The sequence below is a fragment of the Acanthisitta chloris genome, unplaced genomic scaffold, assembly GCF_000695815.1.
Source record: "Acanthisitta chloris isolate BGI_N310 unplaced genomic scaffold, ASM69581v1 scaffold19816, whole genome shotgun sequence".
In the NCBI taxonomy this organism is placed as follows: Eukaryota; Metazoa; Chordata; class Aves; order Passeriformes; family Acanthisittidae; genus Acanthisitta; species Acanthisitta chloris.
The window spans coordinates 60,410-70,727 of NW_008678968.1; the positions used below are offsets into that span (position 1 = coordinate 60,410).

The 10,318-nt window shown below is 39.2% G+C and overlaps 1 protein-coding gene across 1 annotated transcript in view; it reads left to right on the forward strand.

The window, feature by feature from the left end:
* Positions 1–3,137, forward strand: part of ST8SIA5 (ST8 alpha-N-acetyl-neuraminide alpha-2,8-sialyltransferase 5) — a 39,247-nt gene extending 36,110 nt beyond the window's left edge. Inside the window, exons 6-7 of the mRNA XM_009077120.1 lie at positions 1,343–1,435; positions 2,458–3,137. Coding sequence (XP_009075368.1) covers positions 1,343–1,435; positions 2,458–2,920 — 556 coding nt within the window. The 3' untranslated portion in view covers positions 2,921–3,137. The remainder of the gene's footprint in view (positions 1–1,342; positions 1,436–2,457) is intronic.
* The last annotated feature ends 7,181 nt before the right edge of the window (positions 3,138–10,318 follow it).

Below are 10,318 nucleotides of genomic sequence, written 5' to 3' on the forward strand. Positions count from 1 at the left end.
AAACCTTCAGATACAATCTAACAAACACAGTGCCTAGTGCAAGTTAGAACTGGGGATGCTCCTTCAGAAGGATGTTGCATGACCTAGCAGAGAAAACTGCTGGAAATAACATTGCCTATGAGAAAGACAGCTAAAAAAAAATTATCTGGCCTGATAAAGTGGTACTCTCTGGAAAGTAGATGGGAACCTCTTGAGTCTGAGAGGGTCTTGAAGGATTTTTGTTCATTCTCCTGATCCCCAACTTGCTCAGTCCCTTTGACTGAGAAGTTATCCTGACAGCTGTACTGCAGTGTTGTGAAAACACCGAGCATCACTTACCCTAAATACCTGCACAGTTTTCTCCTGTTCAGCCCTGACCTTCAGAAAAATTGAGAACTTTGGGAATTAGGCACAGAAGTATTTTTGAGATATGAGAATTTTAATAGCGATGGCTTTTATTAGGACTTGTAGATCACTTAAAAAGCTTTCAAAATGCCAGCAAGTATCTAACAGTAGCTTAAACTGAGTGTAAAACTAATTGCCAGGCCACTTACATTGTCTCTGATAACACATGCTGAAGCTTGTTTTTTCAGTTGTGTTTCCTATGAAAGTGAAGTCTGTGGATAGCTTGTGTGTGTGTTTCCATAACTTCAGCATCTCTTGAGGGATGCTCTAAATTTTGTGAGATGATGTATCTAGGACAAGGCCAAGGTGAGTTGAGGCTGGGCAAAGTCCAAGTTTGCAAATCTTCACAAGTTCGCTCCTAATAGCTTTAGTATCCTGGAGTGAACCTGTAGAGTCAGAATTCCTCTTATTATGCTACTCTGGGAGATACTTATAAATGGAAAAGGAAGGGAAGCAGATAGTTTTGGATTAATTAGGACTGGACAAATTTGTCTTTTGTGTAGCATTTCCCCTAAATTCTCTTGGGTATAAACCAAAGCATATTAAAGGCAATGTTATAGATACAGTTTATTAATTATTGAAAGCATCTCGGCTATTGCTGAGGAAGCCTTTGATTTTATAGGCTGATTGGCCTTGGCGCTCCATCACATTTCTCATCCTAAACTGCCGAAGTAAATAGGTAAACTGATGTTAAGAAAGCAAAGTGAGCACTGGCTACATCTGCAAAAAGGGCTCATCTCTCACAGACTCAGGGAAGAAGAGAGGTCTTCATGCAGCCCCCAAGAACTTTTTACTTTAATGCACAGTTTGGGCATCAACGTGTTTTGATACAATTTTAAATCTGCAATCTGTTTCTAGGTTTGTTGCTTGGAAAAAATGCTTAAATCAATTCTACTTTCTATTCCTGAAAATGTGCAAGGAATTTTTTAACTTTCTCATGAATTTCTTTCCTTTATAGATGCAATTTACCTCCTATATCTGACAAATACTTCATGGACGTTGGGGTAAAGACGGATGTTGTGACAGTCAATCCCAGTATAATCACTGAGAGGTTATTTCTGTTTCTTGTATTTTCATCTCTTTTGCTTTCCAAATCTACCTTTCACTTAATTCTAACTGTTACAGAGAATTTTATCCCAAATATTACTTAAACTGACACTATGAATCATATATTTCATTTTGAATTGAAGTTATTCAGTATATGGAATCAGTAACAACTTAGAGAAATCTGTTACACACTTAAACCTGCACATTGCTGATAGCAAATGGGAAGCCGAGGGCTAAAATTACAACAATAGAGCCATCCTTCCCCTAGAAGTCTTGTGCCATGCCTGTAAATGCGAGGCAAATGTCTTAGAAACATTCAGGGTGGAAGCAGCTGGATTCCACACTAAATGCCTAAATCACAGAATGAGAATCATTAAGGCTGGAAAAGACTTTTCAGATCTTCACATAAATAAAATAATACACACTCTCATATGTTTTAAAGAAATGCCAGTTAAACTTCATAGCCAGGACTGACTGAGGGATTTTAATTTTAAATTTGTTAATACCCTAATGCTACCTTCCTGACAGGTTTGGGACCATAGGGCTTATTACTGCTTTCCTTTCTTGATGGGGGAATTCAAGCAACATAAATCCATTTGTCGATTTTGCATTTCTTATGAGTGTTACAGCTAGATATTTTAGACATTTGCTTGCCTTGGAGTTTACCACTTTTTTACACAGTTCTGCACTGCGAAGTGCCCTATACACGTCTCCACACCTTGGAGAAATGACATACTTCTGATAATAAAATGAGAAGCAAGATATGATCAGAAATGACTACAAAGTTTGTCCACTGTTTAATGAATTTATTGCCAAAAGAGAGTAGGATATGAATGTTTTTATCCCCTGAATTTTTGCCCTACATTTCATACTGATGCTGTAGGTGCAAATGTAAATATATTCCCCTTGTTAACTGAAACATCATTTCAATTATCTCTATATCAGAAATATTTCAGTAAAAGCCCACTGGAGTTTTTTTGTCTGCTGGGTCCAGACTGACCATCACTTGCATCCTTTTCCCTTTAGATTTCATAAGCTGGAAAAGTGGAGGAAACCCTTCTATGATGTGCTCCAGGTCTACGAGAATGCTTCCGTGCTGCTGCCAGCTTTCTACAACACTCGCAACACGGACGTTTCAATCCGGGTCAAATATGTCCTGGATGATTTTGAATCTCAGCAAGCTGTTTATTACTTTCATCCCCAGTATCTCATCAACGTCTCACGCTACTGGCTCGGCCAAGGGGTGCGGGCCAAGCGGATCAGCACTGGACTGATCCTGGTGACTGCTGCCCTGGAGCTCTGTGAAGAGGTCCACCTTTTTGGCTTTTGGGCCTTCCCCATGAACCCCTCAGGGATTTTTATAACTCACCACTACTATGACAATGTGAAACCTCGCCCTGGTTTTCATGCTATGCCCTCAGAAATCTTCAATTTCCTCCACATGCACAGCAAGGGGATCCTGCGTGTTCATACGGGGACCTGTAGTTGACAGGGACACCGCTTCCTCTGACACAAAAGTGTAACAGGACCTTGATGCCTGTGTATGGTGTAGGAGGTTTTATTACACCCTGAGATTATGCAATAATTGTTTGATATAAATTTCCTCAAGGCATTGCATCCCATAGGATCTAGGATACCAGCATCTTTCCTGCTAGCACAGTTGGGTCTGTAATAGCATAGGAGAAGCAAAACTCCTCTGTCCCGGGGTACACACTGCCCTGGAAAGCAGGTCAGATAAGAAGCACATTTCCAATAGATTTAGGGATAAACAGAGCACATTAATATATTTATCATTTCACTATGAAGAAAAGCACCAAGCTTTTGAGGAAAATCAGTGGTGGAGTATTTTAGTATAGACTGTACAACTCTACATAGGTTTCTAAATGGAGTACCTTGGGGCATTGCCAGATTTTATTGAAAATACTCTTCTCTGGCATTTAGGTTTTTGAAAATAGTCTTTAGCATTATCATGTAATGGGGATATATAACTTGAGATCTTTGTTCTGTAATGTCACCAAGTGTTGGTCAAAAATAGCAGATAGATGTGTTAGGAATAAACAAAATCATTTTATGAATTTTTTCATCTAGAATAGAAAAGAATGTTAAACTCACATTCACAGCAACAGGTAACTGTGTGGATTATGGTGTGATACTGTTTTAGAGTTTCTTTGTTCTTCCTTCTTGTGTCTTACATTTCCATTCTCCTCTGCTGATTGTGTTTTCTTTTTCCTTGTCTGTGATGCTTTTCTTCTAGCTGACACATGAGCAATATGTGTACTTCCTCTTACAGCAACCATCGCAGCTTCAGATTGAAGTCCTTGTTGAAGAAACATGCTCCTTCATGCTTCTGCAAGGTTTTCTCAGTCTGAATGGCAAGGAGATTATGTAGTTATAGTTTACAAATTGATTTTTTGGTTCAAGTAAGAGAGAAAAAGGCATTTCCTCACTGATTTTTATTAAAGACTTTGTAAGAGTAGCTGAATGTTGATTCACTGTTGTGCAGGTTGAGTTAATACTTTCAGGTATCTGTAATAAGTAATGTCAGGAAATGAAGTTAAAATACAGAGGAAATACTTTGTGGCTTAGATTATAATGCTTATTTTAAAATTGCACATCCCTAGATGTCAGATGTCTTAAAGTGGCATTTTTGTATGTTGAGAATGTTATTAGGATAGTAAAAGGGCTGGTATGTTCTTTAAAATGTTACCAGTGTAGCTCTGTCAGTTATGCCAAGCTTAGTTTTTCACCTGCTACAGTTAAATTGGCAAAATCCTGATGCAGAAAAGAGGCCACGTGTTGCCAAAGTTTATTCTGTTGTAGTGGGCAGCTGGTGTATGTTACTGGTATGACTGCCTACACAGGAGGGTGAGGTGTGCTGTTTCAGCTGTCTTGGCATTGTTAAATGAAGAGTTTCCCTGTCTAAGTTCTTAGTCTGAAGCACTTGGGCTGTTGTCCAGTGCCTTGTCTTGTCTTACAAAGATTACAAGATCTTTGATCAAGGATTTGAACTTAAAATTCTATATGAGGAATACCTACTTTTTTTGCAGGGGGAGGGTTTAAACCCAAATCTGGACTTTTTGGTTTTGATTTAGTAATGCATGAATGCACAAAGCATCTTTTAAAAGCCTTTGTGCTATGCTGAGAGCTGTGAAATTTGCTCACACTACAAGAAAAATGATCACAAAGGAAGTGAAGCACAGTGGTCACCACTTCAAAAGTCCCTAGTGACCAGGTGTGACCTGGATGGTATGTGAGTGTAATTCCTTAAATCCACAATAGACTCTGGAGATATGACTACCTTAAAATCAATCAATCAATCAATCAATCAATCAATATCCTTGATAATGGTGTCAGAACTCACCTGGGAAACAACAGCCAGGAGTAGGTGAAGAACAAGTGCTTAAGCTTTATATATTTGTGTTGTTGTGGTTTTGGTTTTAGAGTTATACTGTGTTTTAGTGATCACCCCCTTGTATCAGCTAGCTGTGAAATAGGCAGCGCACTAATTAACTTGTAGGTGAAATGGTTTCCTTGATTTAATATGCAAAAGAGATCTTTGTCTTTGCTGTGTTTTGTAAATTTATGTGCAAAGGGCTTTGACAATGAAGTGCTGTAATGAAAGTGCTATTTAGAGAGCAATGTGACCCTGTGGGTTGGCCATATTGCTGTGCATTAAGCTTTATGGTAACAGTAATGACACTGAAGCTGGTACCTAGAGCCCTTACTCCTTATTCTGCCTGAATTAGGGGACTAGTAGTGACTTCAGGATTGCTTTGCTGCTGCTGCTCTGCTAAGATTACCTTCTTTAGTGAGAGGTTTTTCTTTACTATGGTGATTGAAGTGAACAAAATCAATTGAAAGGAGTCTGATATGTTGCAAAAGATAGTTCTAAAAAGATGGGAAAGCACTTGAGAAGCATCCATATGTTAACAGAAACGGTGCAAATCCCTCTCTTTAGTTGCAAAAATCCTTTTAGACAGACAAAAGGATAAGCAAAACTGTATTTACAGTTAATCTGTAATACAAGGTCACAGACATTTCCTTTCCTTTGTTTGCTTCATATAAATGAGCAATGTAAGTTCACTGTAATAAGTGCAGTTTTACTGTGTTTAGATTTTGACTGCTTATAAATCAATAGCTACTATATTTTTTTAATGATTTTAAAAAGTGTGTGCAGGATACTCACACATATGCACCAAAGGCCCAATCTTGCCACATTTATCTGAAAAGAGCTCCCATTGAAATGTGTGGGAATTTTATTTGTGTTGGGACTGCAGAAACAGGCCCAGACATGTCTGTGAAGGTGTACATAGGTGTATAGTTAGATATAAGGAGTGATTTGCAAGCCAGAAAGATAATTAAAGAAATATATATATAAAATAGTCCTTGAGATGTAATGCATGTTGCCACATGTTTATTTTCTGATTCATTTTTCAGGTGTTGCTCAAAAAATGTTTGCAAAATTATAGCATTTGTCAGAAATGCCATATGCAGAAGGGCTTTTGCAGAAAGAAGGACCCTCCTTGTTTTCTGCCATCATTCTTTTGTGTGCTAATTGTAAGAAAATACTCTTTTGACATCAATAATTTGTCTGAGTTTGAGGCTATTTTGTTTTTCCTTCTTCCATGCAGTCAAAGCTTCAAATGTCCAGTCTTAACCTTTAAATGATATCTGAGTGATAAGAAATGACTTTCAGGTATGCTTGCTGCAAGTAAAGGACATGCATAGTACATTGTACTTTCCCACAGAAGAAGCTTCAGGCCCCAGAGAAATCCCCCCTACAAAAACCTGATCGGTCCAAGAAGAAAGGCTATCAGCTGTCTGGTGCCACATCCTGGGCTCAAGCTGCAATCCCAGCTTTGTTGCTGAGGATATGAAATCTGAGACAGGGAGAGAGAAAATTATAACATTATGGATTAATCCCCAATTCCTCATATTATTTAGGAGAATCTCTTAAGAAGCTCCTGAGAGCTGCATTCACTGGCAAATTCAAATTCAGCTGAAAAAACATAACTAGGATTGCTTTGACTTCACTGTCAGGTCAACAGAGGAGGCTTGTGAATCTGCCAGCACTTTCATTAAAGGCCAGTATTTGATTTATTACAAGATTTGATTTTGATTTATGAAATCCAACTCTGCTGTTTTCCAGCAAAAATGGATTAAATGGCAGTAGGGCCATCATAATATTTTAACATATTTTCTGTGATTGCAGTGGGGTTGTCAAAGCCAGCTCATGAATTGCAAAGGGAGAGCCATACCACAGCAGTTCCTCCTGATGCAATCTTGAGGAAAGGCACCATGGTGAGTAGGTCTGTGGTTGCCTGGAAAAGCGATGTGAAGGGAACATAGGAGATTGCAACCACAACCCTGACCCAGAGCCTTTAGTGCTGAGGAATAACCTTACAGAGATGAAAGATGAAGCCTCACAGCTTGCAGCGAGCAGGGGTAGCTCTTCCAGTCCCCCAAAAATCTGCCCCCATGTAGGCTCGACTGATGATAAATTAAAGGTGATGTTAACTCAGGATAGCCAGATGTAATACATGGAAGAAGTAAACTCTAAGAATCGTCCACTCTGGTGGGGGTTTGGTGAATCAGTAGAAATGTTGCTCAGACCTTGAAGGCAAAAGCACAGGTGGTGACGCAGATATGTGGGTGTATTGCCCATGTTCTTCTTTCCCTGGCAGCAAGGAGCAGGGAGCAAGCATGTGAAGGAAACTGAGGTGGATAAAACACTGAGCCATGGAGTGAGAGGGAATCTGTCATTTTTTAATCACCTGAGGCTGGGTGACTTGTCAGCAAAGCTCTGATTGTAGAGAGCACAAGCTTGGGTGGTGAACGTGGAGAGCTCTGGAGTGCGCCTTTTCCCCAGTCTTGCTTACATTTGAGCATGCAGAGAAATTTGGAGCTTTTACAAATGTGTGAAGAAGGGAACAGAATAATTTGGCAATCCCTAAGGGCCAAGTTCCCTGGGAAATTCTGGAGTTGGCTGAGGTTTTAAGAATAAAGAAGTCAGTAATTATGCTTAGGGTCTTTTCCAAAATCCAGTGAAATTTTGGTGTACTCCAAAAACAGATCCTAACCCTGGGCAGGAAGAACAGCCTCTTATTTCTTACTCACTTGATTGCACATACATTTTGTAATATATTGCAGATATGGTGCAGTAGCAATACTGTTTTCTTAATTGTGTGCGTAAGGAACAAACTTATCTGGAAGCACAAGAGGCTGTCACAGTCTCTTCCAGATTTCATCAATTCATCTTTTCTCATCTATGCAAAGCATTTCATCGTGGCAGTGTAAATTGCCATATGAAATCACACATGAGTCTTCTGTACTGACTTTATCAATGTGAATCACATGCCTCAAGAAAAGAGGGGTTTTTTTCTGCTTGCATTAAAATACCAGTGTGGAATTTGTCAGTGATCGGAATGTGTTCAAGGCAGGATGAAGCCCATTCCCTTTGAAGCCAGTGCAACATTCAGATTTGGCTTCAGTAGAAAGAGAAATTGGGTCTTACGTCAATGCTTGTAATTCAAGCCAATAACCTGCAACTCCTAAAAAACCCTCCCAGACTATTATCATTTTATGTCTTATTGTCATTTTGTCTAATATGGGTGAGGCTGCAGGGCATCCCTGTGTTGTCTGCATGGTATTCAAAATCAAGAAAAATTGTATTCAGTTAAAAATTGTACTTGAGTGCTTTTTAAAATCAAACTTAGGGGAAATCCAAATGTATGCTAAGTGTTAGGGTGAGGGAGCCTGGGCCCCAGGCTGTCAGCACCTCCAACTCTCCCCAAAGCCCTGAGCATTCAAGAAACATCAGAAATGAGGGACTGGGCCATAGTGGGAAGCATAAAGAAAGACAAATCTGCCTCAGCACTTCAAGAATTGAAAGCTGTAAATATGTTATTGATGTGTCTGACTTTCTATTTAGAAGCCATAAATGTTCTCAGTGTTTGATCTTTGGGTAAGTTGATGTACATTTTTAACTGTACTAATCACTGTAAAATGTGTTAGCATGTAAAATAGTGACAAATTAAGACAGAAAAATCAGATAACTGTGTTGGCTGGTTCTTGAGATGTATGTTCTACCTGAAACTGTCTGATGGACCAAGACACAGAAGTATCTCCAGTGCTCCATACGTCTTGTGAAAACTCTTGTTACTGACCATTTGAGCAGTGTGGAACAAGCAGAATTGAATTAATCCATATTTGTTAATCTTGTGTCAACCAAGTGATACACATTTATATGTGCATTAGAGCCTGTCTCCTTAGGGATGAGGAAAACTGCCTGTGCCTGCTCTGTCTGGGACAGGACATGGTGATTTTTGCTTCATTCCTGGGTTCTTCTCTTTGTAAACCTTGAGATCCCTGGTTCAGCCCATGTAAATTGTATTGAACAGCTGCTGCTTGATGAATATGCCCTCAGTTTTCACCTGGTGGTAAACAAATGCTTAGTTTGGGAATGCTGGAGTAAAACTGTGTGTCTTCACACTAGGGGAGCTTGGGCTATTACAAAAATAAAGTTGTTTCATGTTTGTTATCTCTGTAAGGTGGTGACAGTGGGGGTGGAGAAATCCATGCAGAGCCATGCTGGTTTCATGCGAATGTTAATCCCTTGTGTCCATTGACTCATATTTCTTATTTCAACCTTCCACCCAGTAATTTTTGCTTATTATTGTTTCTGTAGCTGTACTATGATTGTAATAGAAAGCCTATCAATTGCTGTAAGCCATAACTAGAACAGTAATCAGGGTATTTTTTTTGTCGGTGTCACTGTGTTTGAAAGATGATTTAATTCTATTGAATAAACCACTTTAACAGTTTTCTGGGAAAGGCAATCTTTGGGCCACTTTTTGTGCCTTCAAGCTAATTTTATGGTTTTTGTTTTTCTGTGTCTCTGAACAAGTTGAGAGTTGGAAGCTCAGCCGATAGAAATTGGTTCATAGAACTAAAGAATACTACTGCGGAATTAGATGATGGTATAGCATAGATTGTAGATCTATAAAAGTATATTTAGGGTTATGCAATGATACAAATTGAAAATTTGGTATTTTGATCACTGAACATTCAGTGTGTATTCTGGATTGTTGCCTATAATATCTGGGCACTGTAAGGTAATTCATTACTAGAAGTAGCAATCCGTGCACAGACAAGCTTTGAAAATCCTCTGCAATCCCTGGGGTTTGCCTGCTTATGCCTTCCTAACAGCTCTGTCATTTGCTGTCCTCACCCTTCATATAAAGTCATCTTCCTTGGACCTGGTCTGTCTTACTCAGCCTCAGTCTTACAAGCTTACACTTCCATCAATATTCTCAGCTTCCAGAGAATTAAAACATATATGGAAAAATACTTGTGCTATTACAGATGAGACAACCATCTATTTTTTGAAATTGGGTGTTTTCCCAATTGGCATTCTATCGCTCCTAGATTATAAACTGAAGTAGGAGTAGGTAATAGAAATAACACACTCTTGATATTGGTGCTGGTATAAGGGAAATTTAAAAGGACTTTGAAGCTGCAGAGCTGTGGTGAACGCTGCAGGAATCAGTTCTCGTTCTTGCTGACATTAAAACTGATGTACTTCCTTCCTCCAGCTGCTTGTGATTATTGTTAGTGATTATTCAATCAAGGAAAGGAAATGTGGAGAGGGAAGAACGAATAGACAGATTGACACTGGGTGGTATAATTTCTGTCTATCACATTGCAAATTGCTCGGCTAAGCAAGCAATCAAAGAATGGTTCATTTCCTAAAGCCTTCAGCATCCATCATTTTCCTTAGTGGCATTTGCAGCTTTGGCTCTGAGAAAGTCTCAATAAAAAGCCATAGTGAATTACAGAGATGTTTCACCACAGCCTGTTTCTGACAGTGCCCAGAAGTGGGTACTTA